The 19,027-nt window shown below is 32.9% G+C and overlaps 1 protein-coding gene across 1 annotated transcript in view; it reads right to left on the bottom strand.

Annotated features, from left to right (window-relative positions):
- The window catches only part of LOC109537817 (G protein-coupled receptor kinase 1), a 64,967-nt gene that overhangs the window by 41,985 nt on the left and 3,955 nt on the right, over positions 1 to 19,027 (bottom strand). The window contains exons 2-3 of the mRNA XM_048664255.1: positions 14,907 to 15,136; positions 5,872 to 5,948 (exon numbers count right to left, since the gene is read on the bottom strand). Of these exons, the coding sequence (XP_048520212.1) occupies positions 5,872 to 5,948; positions 14,907 to 15,019 (190 nt within the window). The 5' untranslated portion in view covers positions 15,020 to 15,136. The remainder of the gene's footprint in view (positions 1 to 5,871; positions 5,949 to 14,906; positions 15,137 to 19,027) is intronic.

The raw sequence follows: 19,027 nt of genomic DNA, 5'->3' as shown, positions 1-19,027 counted from the left end.
CATCGGCACCACAAAACGAAGCATAAACACTAGGATCACGGAGCACAAACGAAGTTGCAGATTGGGACAAACAGAAAAATCAGCAGTAGCGGAGCACACACTGCTAGACGGCCACCAAATACGATTCGACGAAGTGGACATTCTGCACCAATCTGAAAGATACTACCCGAGACTCACCAGAGAGGCCATCGAAATATTTAAACACCAAAACAATTTTAACAGAAAAGAAGAAATTACGGCACTCAATCCAGATTGGAAACGCGTTTTGCGCCAAACAGCATGTGCGCCGAAGCGTTGGAACCCCCACCCATCCCCCACGCATGAGCACACACGGCTGGGCGGCATAAATACGACTGGGAATCCAGCAGTTGAATTATTCTTAGTCTAGTTGTGGACGAAACGTCAGGAAGAAATTCCGATAGACCACGGCTTCAAAGCCTGGAAAACATTCCTAAATGTAAAATTTCATTATTACGTAATAGTCACACTGGGTGAGTTTTTGTGGATGGTTAGAGTAAACCAAAGCAGATAAGAAGTTCAAATGGGCCAAAAAGTGCAGTTTTATAACTTTTACTGAAAATCAATTTCAGTTTTACACAGATCGATGGTCATTGATTGAATCTCGCATTTTATTTTTCTCTTATTTATTTAGAACCTTCTTTACATTAAAAACTTTAGGAATAACTGCTACCTTCGCATAGAGATTGAAGTCAGATTGTTGAAAGTACAGTAAAAAGTTGTCTTCCTTAGAGCAAAAATGTACGTGTATGAGCCGTTTTTTATATACTAACAACTGACAAAAGCGAGATGGAAGCTATTCACTGGCCCACCTTGTATATACAAATTTCCTGATCAAGAAGAGAATCATTACTTTTTTAATCAAAAGCTATGCTTTTGTACTGCACAAAATTCTAAGGCTTCTCACAATCTGGTAATACGAAAAAAACGTGAAACATCGCAGTGTTTATCGTTATTTTGTTTGGAGTAAAATTCTCTATAAACTTTTTATTTGCCACTTTACTGCTCAGATTAATAACTGCGGAGTTACAAATAATGAAAAATGTTAAAAACATTAAAATTACATTTTGAAATATCAAAATTGGCCTTAGGTGGAGTTGTCAAAATTGCAACTCAACAACAATTCAAACTGCATTTATAACCTCTCTTGATTAGCCAGCAAGTTACATTCTTGCAATGGGATTAGAAACAGTTTATTGAGTCTATTTCAGTGCACCTAACCTGATTTTTTAAGACTAACCATAAGTGAAATAAACTGGAAAACATAAGCAACAAAAGATTAAAACCGAATAAATTAACTGTGGAAATGTTCTTTTGGAAACGATATTTTAAATCTATACCAAGAACCATGTTACAATTGTTTGTTTGTAGTTCATTAGCAATGGTGCTAAAGATGTTTTAAGTGATTACATTAAATACGGCATGCGTGACGAACGAGTTATTAGGCCTCGTGTTCCTATTTCCTATAGTGTATTTTGAAATACACTGCAGGCATTTGAAATAAATTAACTTTTCGAGTGAAATACACAATAGAAGAAGTTAAGCTATTACAAATTCCTGTTTAGAAATTAAAGAAAAGCTCCATAAGTTTAAGTTAAGTCTGCAACTTAACATAAGCAAGCAAAATATTTGGTGATCAGTAACTGTCTACTCAATGCTGTTTTTAATAATGCATCAAATTTGTATTTCTCTGCATTAGACGCACTGTTTTCAAGGGCTACATGATTGATAATGGAAAGAAAAGTTGAAAAGTTGCCAATGTTAATGAACCTTTTCAAAGTATACTTTTTACGAGGGGACTTTTTAAGAAATTCAACTTGGGGCTGCAATATTTTTCAGATACAAGCCAACAATTACAAAAAAATTATTAAATAATCCATCAACAACTAAGATGGTTCGGAAACTTGCATGTTTTATTGTGATTTCAAATTTCATAAAACCTTAAACCCAAAAAAATATTATTTTACAACTCTATCCTGGGACAGGGCCAACTCTCAAGGGACTTGGGAAAGTAAAGACCCTCCATCTTTATTGCTGCAAAATCACCAATATATTTCCTATTGGTGCCTCCCTTAGGAATCCAATTTATGTTTAAGGCAAATAACTCCAAACTGTCTGCTATTTTAACCAATCACTCGTAAGTTCCCAAGAGTATTATTTACAGTTTTTGATCAGCTCCTTCAGCGCTATTCAACGATCACTTCTGCATATGAAATGCTCATTTTATAACTTCAACGCTGCACGTATGTACTTCTTATAGCGGAAAGTATGTAATAAAAACCGTTCTACTCTGTTGTAAAATGTGAAGCTTTGATGTGGAGGATTAGGCTGAACAATATCCTAACCGGTATGGAAGACGTTTGATAGGTTTCAATGCCCTTTTGTGACTGCTGAAGAACTTTAATTTCAAACTATTTGAAAATGGCTTACGATTGAACACCCAACAGATTTCTGGTACAGTCGCAAAAAATCATTGATAGTATTACTAGATGAATGAGAGCTAACAACAATAATAGAACAGAAATATTTTAAAACGCAATAAACCCTACCACACTGACATGATTCTACATGGAAAAATCTATTGAAATCCATCAATAGGACTTACGTTCTAGTGAATAGTACAAAGTGAATTTCAAAGCTTATTTACGCTGACAATTTCATTCTCTTTAGCTCGACTATCAAAGAGGTAAAGTAAATCCATTTAGCTAAATGGCAACACAAAAAGTACAACAAGCCAAACAAAGCGACTGCAATCTGCCTATTTGCCTATAACGTTTGTCGGTTGTGTTAATTAAAAACGCATTTTCGGTTCTCTTTGATGAAAAAATATAAGATCGAAACAATGCTTTGACGTCATAACATTGTCATCGATGGTGTTCTGTTTAACTGCAAACAAGGACGACGTGAAATATGAAACATGGGGCCGTGCATGCTATCAAACTACGAATCATCATATGCTAATTTCATGTGAAGTTGGTATTTCAGCATTTTTTATATTCAAACAAACGCAATTTAATGGCACAAAGGAATATTACGGAACTTCCATTTCAAGCAGCTCAATAACTATATCTTCCAATGATCCTGACCAATAAACAAGAATAATTTTCGTATACACGGTGATTCAAAATTGGCCATAAATATTGAAATTTTTTTTCGATAATTTCTAGCTGCTGTTAACAGTTCAAAATCGTTATAATGCATTATTTTGAAAATGTTTCATGCTTAACTGGTAGCATATTGGAATACTTAAGCATTCAAAAAGGAAAATTACGATCTTTGCTTCAAATTATGAAAAATTTTCATATTAAAAAAGTGTTATTGAATTAGGCAGATTACCTTGAAAAACATTGTTGCCGTATTTCTATATAGTTTTTTGGCAAATTTATCAGTTTTTAATAACAATTAATATTTTTTATATTTTTTTCTGTACTCCTTAAACAACGCCAGACAACACCTCCAGACGAATCACGCCAATTTCGAATCACCCTGTATATTGATACATATTGATGAAGTTTGTTTCGCATATTCTTCGTACAAAATATTCTCAACAGACATCAAAATGAATACACCTAAGCTCAATAACGGGGTAAAATTCCTACTGTTTTAAAGATTCACTTGAAGCCCCGATTTGCAATTCAATTAGCCTCTAATGCATATCCGGTCACAACACCACGACAACTCAATAGAAATTAATTTTTTCCATCCCATTAAAAATTAAAAAACGATTGCTCAACACACTTCATTTTTTTCAACTATTGACTTAGTCTTTAAGTAAACGACACGTAAAATAAAATACAGCCTATTATGGAGGGAGGAAAAAGCTTTCAGCTTAAATTACAAACAGTATCAACAGATATCATCTCTCAAATGAACTGCTTCATCCCTTCTGAATAGCCGCAAGTTGTTTAGTCCAAACAAGTTCCGCGGGGTCTAACAACCCTGATAAGTAATTACTTAGCCAACTCAATAAAGCTTGGGATTAAATAGGGTTGCTGGTAAACCAAGTCAAATAGTTTATCAAAGGAAACTTCGAAAAATGTAGTTTCCAATTCCACAATTGTAAAGCCTAATTATACGAAATTATACAATTTTTAATTACATAAGGATGTTTACAAATTAAAACTTCTAACTAGTACCAATTTTTCAGAAATATAGTCAAAAATGAAACAAAACCAATGTGAATAGAGAAGCATAATCTGCATCTGCCTGCAAAATCCGAGACGATACCAGTGCAGCCAAAGTATTATGCCTTTGACTGAACAGATTAAAGCGGTGAACATTTTAACAATGGCTACAAATTGTTGATATGCGTACAATACAGCAGAAAATCTCATTACATTATCTACTTGGGATTCTATTGTCTTATACATTTAACTAATTTATCCACAAATTGGGGATTCATGTGAAAACGGTTAGAGATAATACCATCCAAATTATAAATAATTTAGATTAAAAACTCTGAAATAGCAGACATTACACCGTTGAAAACACCAGACATTTTTAAAAAGGATTTACAAAAAAATGTTAACAAAGTATGAAACATCGATCTAACAGACAGTTCCTTATCTAAGGATAACTATAGTGACTTTGTTATTTGTATATGAAAATTCTATTTCATAGTAATTTTCGATCGTAATCGACATTTGTAAATGTACTAAACTATTCTTTATGGAGGCATTAATCATTGAAATGAACTACGATCATTATGGACAAACTTTACTAGGGCAAATCGTTTATTTCGCTTTAGTTCGGACCCTCATTCACTTAAATGGGTATATAAAGAATGATTATGGCTCGTAAAGTGATACTAAAACTCTGAAATACCGCAAGACTGACCAATCGGGAACATAAAATTCACTTGCAAGTAAAAATGGAAAGATTCGAATATTTTTAATTCCCCACTAAAATTTCATGTTATATAATCGATTTCAACGATATATTTTGGGTCGTTTAGATTCTAAAATCAATGTGATGTGCACGCGATTTAAGGTCTAAACTTCGATACGCCCCTGTGGCCTTTCTCAAAAGTGGTTTGTTTTTCTTTCACTTCTGCCAATTTCTTTCCATTCCTTGCTCTCAATTAGTGCTATTTTCCAATTTCCTGACTTTCCACGTCTCAGATAAGTGCAATATCGGACGTTCTTTCGACAGTCCGTTTTGTTGTGTCCCGATATTATTGATTCGTTACGTGACCACATTTTAATAAGCAACTTGGACCCAAACGAATTACAATTACGTTCAGTTTGATTATATGAATGAGAAAAACGCACTAGCCGACATAAATTTGGGCAAGGCATGATATTTCTATGGATACTCAAATTAAAGTAATTGGATATAAAAAGAAATACGTAAAAATAAGAATGTTAGAACCAGAAATTAATAAACCGATTACTAGCTAGATATGAAACGTTTGTATAGAGAAATCAAAGGAAAACAATCGGTTTTAATGTATTTATTATTTTCTAATTTAAGTAATTTAAGAAGAACCTGAGCTGATTGTATGATTCATGAATGAAAACAACAAGGTCAAAAATTATTATCTATCTTAAACCCTGTTTGTCCCGACGTATTAAGCCGATTTCAAAAGAAAGAAACAGATTTAGCAAAACCGCATTTATCAGAAATAAAAGTAAGCTTTTCTAGAATAATTCCTACAGAAAATATTGCCCCCACAAAAGTTTATAGAATTACTGTTTTGTTTCTTATATTTCCTATATCTAACATTTCTATCTTCCTTTCAAAATGTAAAGCTTAACCGGAAATCTCACTGTTTGGTAACATAATTTCATAAAACGGGTCAACTTTTTAAAATTAATAAACATGACAAAATAGTGTTATTGCTTAACGACTTACCTAATGTTTGATGGAAGATCTTATCAAAAGACACTTCGTTTTTCTTCTCTAAATACTTATGCATCACACTACGGACACTGAAACAAAACAAAAATATATTAATCTAAATACAAATGTACACAGAAAATGTCAAAAGGGTATTAAAATCTACATATGTATATACTTACATACGCTATTTCTACTTAACATTCGAAAATATTTTTATTATTCATTTTAAAAAACAAAGTTATTTTTCATAAAAATAAATTGTATGGTCTAAACCCACAATTTCAATAATCAAATTAAATTTTTGGTGGTGTCTATGAGGTTTCTAAAAAATAGGAATTTGGCGTTCAAGTATAACGTAGTTTTTTTTAAGACATCGAATCGAGCATATTTTACGCATTTAAATTACAATATTTCTTATAAACATAAGTACTGGAAGGTTATCACGCATTTAGAAAGCAAAAGACGTAAATGTTCATTAGTGGAATTAAAATTTTAAAACTTAATTTTTTGAGAATGAGGAAATGCAGAGAAAAGTTGCGAAAGAATAACAAAACCTGCTTTTCTAGGGTAGCTACATAGATGTAATTGCTTATTTGAATGTATTTTTTAACATTGATAACTTTCGATATAGTGAACTTTACTCTGGAGACAAACTGAAATTATTTGAGAAACGTATACAATTTAAAAATTAACTTAATATAACTAGGCTTTTGATAGTGTTGAGTGAACACTGGGCAGTGAAAAGCTCGCTAATTAATAGCAGAATAGACTACAGATACACAAAACTCATAACCAATAATATATAGCAAAGCAATAACAACAATTAAAATCCATGACGGAACAAGACCAATACACACACATAAGAAGAGGTGTCAGACAGGGCGACACAACATCATCTAAACTTTTTAACCATGCCCTAGAAGAGGTCTTTAAGAAATTAGACTGGGAAGAAAAAGGTATAGAAATATGTGGACAATACCTGAACAACCTAAGATATGCTCGAAGAAATGGAGACAGCAGCTAAAAATATAGGTCTTAATATGAACCACACAATCAGAAACAAGAACAACAAGAAAAAATAGAACAAGTCGATGAATACATATATCATAAATAATTAACTCAACAAGGAAATCCAAACAGCATCAAGAGACGAGTTAGATTGGGTTGGGCAGCATTCGCCAAACTGAGCTACATCCTAAAAAATAAAAAATATGCACAATACCTCAAAACCAAAGTATATTAATGTGTAGTGCCTGTCTTCACCTATGGATCCCAAACATGGACATACACAGAAAAATATCGATAAAGTAACAAGGTCAATGGAAAGACAAATGTTACATGTTAAACTGATAGATAGAAAGAGAAACGAGTGGATAAGAAATAAACCGAAAAACGAAAGAGATAGCAAAATTAAAATGGACATTCGCCGGTCACAATATCAGACAAAAAGACGAATAATGGAATACATGTATTCTAAACTGGAGACCCTGGGAAAGTAAAAGAAGTAGCAGAAGACCCCAAATGAGGTGGTCGGATGACCTGAAGAAGCACTCTGGAACTAGATGGATGAACATCGAGGCAAACAGGGAAAAGTGGAAAAGACTGGGAGAGGCTTATGTCCAAATATGGACCGAAGAAGGCTAATTAAATAAATAGATAGATACAACTTAAAAATTAATATCATGGTTGCGTTATAGATTTTTTACCATGTAGACTTTTTCCTCAAAATCTATACTGCCTAATTTATTGCTAAATTGTAGCTTGACCTTAAGTGTTAGCTTAAAAATGCATCTAGGAAGGTAATAAATAATAAGCAGACTTTTAGAAAATAACGAGTGACGAAAAATATTGCATTTTGCGAACCAATTACCGTCAATCAGAAGAAACTTGAAAGAAAAACATGGACTGCTGAGTATTTTCTTGAAAAATGCATTGCAGATGTACGACGAAGTCAATATTTTAAAATATAGTACAAATTTAAAGTACAGTTCACAAATCTGAAAGTAAAGTAAAAAAAATATATACAAATTGTATCATAGCTAATGATAATGACACCTAGATATCATAATTTTCCTGAGATAGCTGACGTAATCTATCAATAAATGTCCTGTAATATCATTTAGTTGATAATACTTTTAAAACGCACAAGTATTGTTTTGTGAACACAAATATCAATGATTGCTAATATGGCGTCATATCACCGTATGACGCCACATAACTAGGCGATAGGAAAGGTGACCCTAACAAACTGATAATGCTTATACTATAAAAACAATATAAGCATTAGGAACCAATTAGGTCGGGTGGGTGTAAAAAGGCGTCAAAAATCAGTCGGCGCTTCAAAATTAGCTTTTGAAGCAACATTTACATTCGGGATATATGCTAGGAATTGATGTTTCTCATTACTTTCCAAATGAAGGCCAGAATGGAGGATCATAATCGAGGTGTTCCCAACACCTACACTTCGTCTGGCAATGCAACACATTGTAATACAATTGCAATACAATGTAATACAACATTGCATACAACACATTGTAATGTTTGGAATAGGTGGGATTGTGCATGTATTAAGTAGAGAAGGCCTCGTTGCCGAATCACTCTAAAGTAAAGATGCCGGTTTTTTTACTTGCACATTTAGCAGAAATCAACAATAAATTATCATAAGTAAAGTTGGGCTAAGGTAGTTAAGTGAGATGTCGTGACAATACTACAGAAGGGAAAAGAAGACCACCCACAGAGACAATCGAGAACGATGCAATGAATAATGTGAATAATAATGATTTAGAGTAGTGACTAACTCGATTTACTGTTGTTGAAATCAAACAAATATTTTTAATTCTGTTGCAGCAAGTAGAGAAAGTAATTGTTGTCTCGTATGTCTAAATGTTTAGACTGATGAATCTATAACATGAAGAAATATTATTTAAGGTTGTCCTTTAATAAAATTTTATCTGAATTACTTATAGATTTACAATCCAGCAAAAAAAATTTGAGTACTTTTCCAGAATCATCAACAGCGTCAATCGCTTTCTTTTTATGCAAAATGAGTCCTGAAAACTTGAAGTTAAAATCTCAGAAATCCCAGTTGAAATAGCTTCAAACTCTGCTTTTAAAATGAATATAAAATTATAATATTAGATCATAAGCTTCTTCTTACAGCCTATAGAAACTCTAGCTAATCAACCAAAAAGATAATTTAAATTACGCTTTCTAGTAATAGTATCTCAATTCTAAACTGTAATACATAATCAGAAGTAAGCCATGAAGAAATTTCCAAGCTATTTAAACAATGTTTTCTACTTATGCTTTGGTCACCTTAAAACTGTATTATCATTTTTGGTATTTAGCCTTGGCAGAAGTATTAATGCACGTAATAAGCTGTTGGACAAACCTTTCCAATCTACTACAAGAATACCTTGAAAGTAATTGAAAAGTAGGTCCTTTCAACTTAAAGAAGACGCTATTGCACATATTCCAACGTTTCCAAGAGCAAAATCACAAAAACTCTCAAACTCAAATTGTTTGCATACATTTCATTAATGGTTACATATTTTCAACCAGAAAAATATCTACTGAAACTGTACTGTAATTAAGCTGAGATTATCGTTTTCAAAAGGTTATTCCGTCACAATCCAGTATTTCTTATTTGAATAACTGCATGCGAAAGTCGTCATTGAGCCAAACATGTTGGCAAAAATTGCACCTGTTGTCAGTACTTTTGCGGAACTCTAAGCATGATTTGATAATTAACTTGTTTACGCACGTCATCCCGACTTGTACCATTTGTGAATGTCACGCCCGACTGTAACACTTTGCTCAAAACTAAAACGCATTAAAATTATTATTGTAATCACCCTGTAAGAGGTAACAGCTAAGTGCTAAATAACACGTACCTTATCTATGAATAATTAATTTTTGTTAGAATAATAGAATTGCAAATCCAAAAAAATATTTGCGTTTCGTTTACCCACGAAACTAATAAATGCGTTACTTTACAATGTTTTCCGTTAGATTGGAAACAACAAAAATTGCCATGGCGAAAAATAAAAGTAATTTTCTTAGCAAAACTTTTTTTTTCGGAAGTCTGCAAAATTTCCATTCCAAGTTCATGGAGTTAAACATTTAAAAAAAAGCATAATTTTAGTGCTCTTAATAAGTTTAGAACGCAGAATATAACGAAACCTAATTTTAATTTATCTGTTAATCCAGACAGTTCTCATGATTAAACACGTAAAACATCTTGCAAAATGCTGGATCAAATTTATCCAGTACCAAACCTAATGCATATTGAAACTACTCACAAAAGCGCAATAACTCGCATCAGCACTGAATACAAAAAATAATAACAAAGTTCGAAAAGTGCCGCAGGAATTCTGCAAAGAAGCAAATGAAATCGAGACGTAAGAAACCAAGGCAAAACTGAAAATGAATTTCAATGACGATAAAGTAGATGGGCTAAACACAACACCGGGAGAAGAAGGTGAACCAGAGCCAGACAATAAGGGAGAAAACCTAAGATGTGGTGAAAATAACAAGTTTTCCAAAAATCGAATTGGCTAAAATAGGTGTGTTTGGCTTGAACGTTGGTGTCATGAACATTGTACTAAATATTTAAATAAGTGCGGGAAACATTCAAATAAACTCGAAAAAATGAATAGGTACATAATCATTAACAAATCATTACCTCATCCACATATCATTTATTAACTAACCCCGAGTAGCAAGGTGAATTATATATTTTTTATAACAATGAAACTTCTTTCCTAGTTAAAACGTTTTTTTTTTCGTTTACAGGACCTTACTTACTTAAAGTTTTCCATATATGTATGCCTAATGATTCCTAATGATCTGCAAATATTTTAAGGTGTTTAGAAGGTTTAAAAAATCGTTCTTTCTAATCAACTTTTTATTTGAAATTTTCCTGCGGCCATAAAAACGTAATCTTAAAAAATCGAAATTTTTTGCATGCTTAATTTTTACAAATTTACTTCGCAACAAACCTTTAAAATAGGTGCATTGCATTATGACACACCCTGTACATCCCTTCTATGTTCAATTTCATAAAAATAAACTGCGTTTAAAAAAACAGTCGTTTAGACTAGTTTAGAGTATTATTCACCATTTACTTTCCTTTTAAATGACCCTATTTATTATTTCGTCGATTATCGTCGATGCCAAACATGTTATAAGTGGCAGCAGAATAACGGCTTTCGTAAATAACGGACAAAACGTTCTAAAATTTAAAAAAAGCCGGTGATGTATGGAGAAAACCACCAAAAGTACAATAATTAAGTGGAAGAAATGTGGTGGAGAAACAAGAATCGTAAGTAGAACGGAAGTTTTTCCGCTAAGTAATCTTACAGTTAATTTCAAAAACATAAGATCTGCTTTCAACTGCAGCAGATAGTGTTCGACTGTTAACTATTATGGCACTTTCTACATTGGAATGAATGTCAATTACTTAAATACTGTTAATTCAATATTTGATAAAACCAAATAGCACATATTTGCAATATCTCTTTTAATTGCCTTCGTCGGAATTGCAAAGTCATATTAGTAGTAATAAATGCAGGACACTATACAGTTCAACACGTTTAATCAATGCAAATGTGGGACCTTATCGGTGTTTGTTATAGAATTAAGCGATAAATATCGAAATCGAAAAAGCCTACAGCAGATTAGGTACTACTAAAATATCTAAGTACACATCGATATCAACCTAAGGTAATTATATGGTCTATTTGATAGATCACTTCGTCTTTAATAGCTTAGAACTGATTTTTTCGTCAATTATTTACAAATATTAATATGATTACAGTTTTGACTAATTCAAACCAGCATTTTGTTTGCATGCATTCCAATAACACCGACCATGTGCTCACATTTCAAAGTTCATGTTAATGTATTGGCTGTTTAGATTGCTATTTCCTGTTAAACATAAAGTTTGTATGCATTTTATGGTTTATGTGCACTGATACTTCGCCATACCAAAATAATCGAATTTTCGATTTTCAAAAGACCTTCCAAATTTCCTTTGGTTTTACTATTTATTTTTTTTAGGTCAAATAGTGCATACAAAAATAAATAAAAATTCTAAATATGTTAAAGACAGCAAATGAGCAAGTTTTGCAGTTTTCGCTAGATATACAAAATATCTAATGAAAAAATGTTTTTCCATGCAAATCCCTGTAACTTTTAATCACTCGCCTATTAGTTTTCTAGCAGAGTAGATCAATCAATGATCAAATCATTTGTCAAATAAAGCGTGTAATTGAAAATGAATGAAACAAAAATCTAGGTTCAGCAAATTTCCTAGAAGTGCCGAAAATAACTGTAGCATTATAAACGTTCGCTGATTATAGAAAGTAAAAATAATAATTACACTTATTAGAGACCGAAAATAAATGCTTGTTTATGCCGCGAACGTAAACACCAGAACTCATATAAGATTAAAAAGCTTGTTTAATTTCGCTGTAATCGAACTCTGTGGGTTTACATATTGTTTCACGAGGCGGATATCCAAACAATTTCTATTGGAATCTTAGTGGATGTCAGGTTTCCACATTATTTTAAGTAAGTGATTTATGTTCACTATCTCATTTGGTTCTGATGATAATCGATCGTTGTTGGGAATGTGAAACGAAACATGGCGCATAGTCTGCCAGCCACGTTGTAGGTACTGTGCTTTACTTACAATTTATCACTCCTGCTGACACTTTATTTTAAGAGCTGTGAAAAAAATGTATATGATATTTTCGTGATTTTAACTAGTAATAAATCGGAAAACGCTTAATTCCGTTCGAGTCATTTGAATTTGCTTAAGTAAATGTATGATAAATATTAAAATAACCCACAGATGAAATCAAAAATACAAATTTACCACACCAATTTAAATTTTTTATTATAATAACCAAATACGTTAGCGTACTAACCCGGTTGATGAAAAACGATATCCTCACCTTAAGTATTGAAATCTGTTTCTGTTTGAAACAAAAGACTCCGCCGTAGCTGAAAGGCACATTCTACTATTATTTACAAGACATCAGAAACCAAACACGTATGATTTTGAATACAGTTTTGGTAAGTATACTGTCTTCTATGCAGGATGACCCAAACTTACGTGGAAAAGATTAACAAAGCATGGGTGCATTGAAAATAAGTTTAACTTAAAATTTAAAAAATGCTATAAATAACACTTTATGGCGAAATTATCCCCCAAACGCACCTTTAACGAAACACAGAATTTTTTTTGGACGAAACACAGGACTTGGGCGAATCGCAATTTGATATCATATAATTTACGTCTAGTCACAAACTCATTTACTTTGCTTTAACGAAAATCGGCATGTTATGGTAGAACTCACGAGTCTATCACATAAATGAATATCTGCATATGTTTTTTCCAAGTTTTGATTAAAATACCGTTCAAATTGCCATTTTCCCCAGTTAAAAATGGTAAAAATGGACACTCACCACTTAAAATCTGTGCTGAGCAAAAAAACTCAGATGCCATCTGAGATTTTGCCGTTTCCCAAATAAAATATGTTGAAAATGTTCAGATTTTTTATTTGACTAAACACCTTTTAGCATATTTTAATATCCGATTGATCTCGAAAACACACTAGTTTTAATGCTCAAAATGCCACAATTAAAACAAAAATCATACCACAAATGAAAATCAGGTCATGTTTATATTGATCGAACTACAAATAAATATCTGGCATACGGGGTACAACAAATGTGATAGATAATTAACAGGATCAATAATTTAAATATTTTTCATTCTAAAATGATTTAAGTAATTGAAAAACGATTGATAGATGCCGATAGTACGAAAACAATAATTCGTAATTAATGACAAAATGAATTATTTTATATGGGTTGAAAATAAAGATAGACAAACCAAATTTTGTTTTATTGGTGAATGATAGTAAGCTTTGTAGCCTCACCTCCAAAGATCTCGAAGTCTGCCATATTTATATTTCCGTCGTCGTAAAAACAGCCGGACAGTCATACTCATACTACGTATGTAAAATCAAGTAAAATATCTACTTTCTGAAAGAAGCGTGTGGTTGCATATTTCAGATTTCCTATTGTAAATCAACCATTCTGTACATGCCCAAGATGGTGCCCGTTATTCAAGACATTTGCTCAGGACGAAACGAACAGAAATTTTATACCAAACTTTTTGGTACATACTTACATCACTTTAAGAAGTAGACGGAAGCAATTTGCTTTAAAATACACAGAGTGCTCCAACAAAAATACACTAATATAAAGTTTTAAAAATGTCCGTTTAAACAATCGCAGTTATCTCGAAAACGATTGATTTTAAAGGTGTAAACATTCAGTAAGATTCCTTACGAAAAGTTTTGCTAAAGAAAATACGTTTGTATCTGAAGAAGCTAAAACATCACATAGCTATAAATAAAACACAATTTTTAAACACACGTTTTTTAACATTCATCTTAACAATTTATACTGAGCTGAGTTGTTACAGTTCAGTTATACAAACCTTGGTAAATGTAGGCCAAATGCTTTATAAATAATGCCATCCATTTTGTTTGATAAATTACTACATTTTCGGACATCCTGCATGCAAAATCCGAAAATTTTAATTTGAATTGGCATGAGGAAAAAGCTCAAATTAGACGGGACACCCCATATATTGAACAAATTGATTTACTGGGCTTCAAACACAGAAAAGTTTTCAGCAATCACATGTTCACCGATTTAATAAAAATCACACCTTCAACGCTCTGATTAGATCAAGACCAATTGAAGCCCACATAAATAACCATTTTGAACTATAAGCACACATATCAAGGATACAACATCACTTTCGAATATAAAAACCCCCATTCAAAGAAATTTTATGTACTAAGCCCGTTTCATGAAACGATTTATTAGATGTAGGTACATATCAAGTTTCCTGTAATGGATCTTCTTAGACTCTAGCGATTGAATAAATAACTATTTATCCTTTTTAAAATAGAAACTGCGTTTGCATGGGCGCGTGTGTTACAAATAAGTGCATCAAGACTCACCTTGGATCAGGTAATACAATCTTTTTGCTAGCTCTGGCTGCTGGTGTGCATTTGCTCTTCTCCATCGCCATCAGGTAGCTGACGTCGGCCAGCACGGCCTCTAGATCCGCCATCTCGAAGTCTACCCGTGTCTCCCGCCACTTATTTGATCTATGGGGAAACGGGTGGCCACTGAAGGGTGGATCACGGAATGCCACCCTTGAGCGATCTCATTTGGCCGCCACTTCCAACTGAAAACAAAACAATTCTTAACCATTTTATATACATCTCCAAGTAAAGATATTTTAGTTAATTAATCTTATTACGTGATGTATAATCAACGAAAGAACATTTTCAGGGCTTCTACCAGAGCTAATTACTCAAAATGATTGCTGGGTTTTCAGATATTAAACTTTAATAATCAGACATTTGTATTACAACAACCAAATCCTGTTATTTGCTGGATAAAAAACTCGTTTGTTCAAAACTGAATTTGCGTAATGACTGCAATTTCAATTCGTATTCGTATCAATAAGAAACAGTTTCTTCGTACATTATAATAGTCGTGGGTATATAATATATCTGTGAATATGGGATGCTTCTAAATGAACCAATTTGAAATAAAGCCGTCCATATAAATACTCATTCTTATATTATTGCATTCTGCTTATGAATTGAACATGTTTTAGGAAGATGTATTGCACTCACACAAAATACGTTTTCCTTGTGTACTATTATACGGAAATTGCACTTTATATTATATTTTACTTACTAGGAATCTGCGATCAAACAAAATTAACAAACGACAATATCTGGAGAAAAGCTACCCAAAAAATAATGACGACTGATTGGATATCTCTCCGCTTCTAAGATAAAAGGTTTTTCAAACTTCGAGGACACTCAAATTGTTGATATTTTCGCTTTTATCCCTTTGGAAGCCTAAAAGTTAATTAACTGGCTCGATAACTACGTAAAAGTCAGATGAAGTAAATATAAAAGAAAAACCATAAAAATATAAGAAAAAAAGATGTTTGTTGTTGTAAAAGGCCTTTCATTGAGAACGCCCCATTTTTAAATTCACACTTCTTATACACAGCGGCAATTTTTTATTTGTAACATTGATATTTATATTTGCACATGTCTACCATTTAATCATGGAACGGCTCACGCTTCAACAACGTTTACAAATAATCCAAATTTAGTATCAAAAATCGCGTTCTGTTACTCAAACTTTAAGTGCATTAACTCCAATTTTTGGCCGTTACAACCGTCTAGATAAAAGAACAATCGAACGTTTAGTCATAAAGTTCGAAATAAAATTTATACCTCATAATGCCATGCCAGTGAGACAAAGATATGCAAGAGGTGAAACAAATATTGATATACGTGAAAGTGTTCGTTAAGATCCAAACTTATCAATTTCTCATCTTTGTGGCGAATTTTGTGAAAAATACGATCCATACAAAATCGTTTTCACCCAAGAACTCAAAGCAACTGATCAAAAGAGACGAAAATTCAGTAATGGGTGCTTAGAAATAATCGAAAATTATTCAGATTTTCAATAGAAAATTATTCTCAGCGATGAAGCTCATTTCTAGTTAAACGGCTATGTAAACAAGCAGAATTGTTGGGTCTGGGGTGGCGACAAACCGGAAGAATATCAAGAACTGCCACTACACCTTAAAAAACTGAGTGGTGCAGATTTTATGCTGGAGGAGTTATTGGTCCATATTTATTTTATGAAAATTAATTCTGAAACCGATAAGACATCACACCGTTACATTTGTTTTGCTGAACCTTTTTTCCTCTAACTGTCTCGCTAGCATCGTTTCCTATTTTGCAGGAAAGTATTTAATTTGTCTATTTTCTGAGATATTATTGTGATATAAAATACTACAGGGGTTTCGTTGTACATTTTCATTAATTAAAATATTATTTTTAAATCAGTAAACATGGAGTTTTCTTGTTCATATTTTAGAATTTAAAGAAAAAAAAACTTCATTTTATAAAAATTTAAATGAGAGATTTTGGAGTTTGGTAATAATCAACATGGCCTCATGAAACTCATTTTAACACGCAAACTATGTAGTTTGTGCAGGTTCCTAAAAAACCTTGATTTCGATTTCGAATGTAAATTTCTGAAATTACTGTAGTTGTTTTAAGTGTCTAAAATTAGCTTTTTATGTTCCCTATGAACATTATCAGGTGTGACATTTGAGTTACAGCAAAGCCAAGAAACCAACATTCTTATCACTGTCGGTTACTCTCTTTCTTTTGACAAATTGTGGTTTTAAATCTAGAGCCATTTATTTTCGATGCTTAAAGCATTAAAATAGGCTTTGTTTGGAAAACAAAAGAGAATTGTGCTCTGCAAGCTGTTCCAACCAAAAGAGAAGAGCACAAAAATCATCGAAAAGGATAAATTAGTGCAACCACTAAAAAAAGAAGAGGCTGCAGCTACCCACGGAAAAGTTTGTTAGCTTTTGTATCAACACATTCGAGAATGTACCATTTGCCCAAAGCGAATCGAGCAGAAGCTTCATCAGAATATAAATCATACGTAGGAACACATCCAGATCAAATTTCATTCAAATCCATTGTCACATTCTCCCAATATTTCAAGGAACATTATTTCTTTGAAAACTTCGAATCGAATTGAACCCAGACGTTTTTTCTTAATAAAAGTTAAGTAATAGGTTACTATGTTCTTCATTTAATCCAAAGAATGTCGCACTCCTACCTATTTTGATCATGTGCTTACGAGACACCCTCTATACTGGGTGTCCCAGTTTTCATGACCGTGACTTCAGGTGTGGTTAGAAAACCGTATGTTTAATGATCTATGTCTTGTAATATATATTTTATGTTTGTATATCAATTATACATACATATATACATAATAATTGCAATCTCTAAAAAAGGAAGCGATTGGTAACTTCCTGGCGATTAATTTACTTGGCTATGTGGATTATTTCGTCCAAAAAATTAATTTTCTATCATCGACCAAAAAATTAAGATTGGCAACATAACACACAAGTATGACAACATTTATAAAGCAGTTTTTTGTAGATAAATCATAACATAACTGCTCATTTGGCGTATTTTTGCAATTCTGATTACATTGCAAATCTCAATCCAAATGCAGTTGCAGGAAGCAAATTGCAATGCAGCAGAACACAGATATCTAGAGGTAATTTTTGTTTTGATTAAATTCTGCCTGCACTCAACAATTTGCCGTTGACGTTCATGGAATTTGCCAACCTTGCTTACCAAAGCTATTTAGATTTATTATGTTGTTATAGGCTAACATTTTTGAAGTGGCACTGAAACAACTGAAAGAACGGGAAATTCGTTACAAAAACCAGTAATTCGCGTCATATTAAAACGTATAAATCGAAGTAGGTACTAAAAAACTTGGTTTAGGCGAGTGAAAATGATTAGATGAACATTTGGAATGAAATTATAGGTGATAATTAAGTAGGGTCCTTCAAATAGTCAAATTATTTTCTTCAAAAAGAATTACCGTTATTTCTTGAAAATCTGCGATTTCAGGGAAAAAGTTAAGAAATAACAATGTTTGCCACATTTCAGCTTAATTGCTTGTCGTATCGGTAAAGGCCCGATTACTGGAAAACAATTCGGCTGATAAATATATGCGTGCAAAGCAGGAGCGCTCGTGTTTTGCAGGGGAATCCAATTTTACTGGGAACCCATTTTTGAGCTGATTAACAATTGCCAGCAGGGCAGAAGCGCACGTGTCTTGCCAGGGAACCCATTTTTACTTGGAACTCGTTTTGAGCCGGAAAAAATTTGCCAGCAGGGCAGAAGCGCACGTGCTTTGCAGGGGAAACCCATGTTTTTTGAATGAAATAAATAGGCCCGCATAGCCAGACCGGGGAGAGTGTGTGATAGGTTTCGTCGCGATACCTATTGTTTTCTCGGGAGCGCGCTTGGACATCTTACCCGGTGAGCCAAGAAAGACTTTTACGAACGATTTTACGAACTATAGTGCGTGGCGTAGTATTTCCAGGGGGTATTCCCAAGTGGTGACCTTATTTTTTCAGAAGGTTTGTGTTGTGTTATTAATTATAAAGTTACCACCCATTATGAATCCGACCAATAATGAGATTCACCGTTCTGGT

Source organism: Dendroctonus ponderosae, unplaced genomic scaffold, assembly GCF_020466585.1.
Source record: "Dendroctonus ponderosae isolate FM_Combo_2020 unplaced genomic scaffold, Dpon_F_20191213v2 Dpon_F_20191213_2, whole genome shotgun sequence".
Taxonomy (NCBI): Eukaryota; Metazoa; Arthropoda; class Insecta; order Coleoptera; family Curculionidae; genus Dendroctonus; species Dendroctonus ponderosae.
The sequence above is the reverse complement of the archived record's forward strand: the minus strand, read 5'-3'. Positions and strand labels throughout refer to the sequence as shown.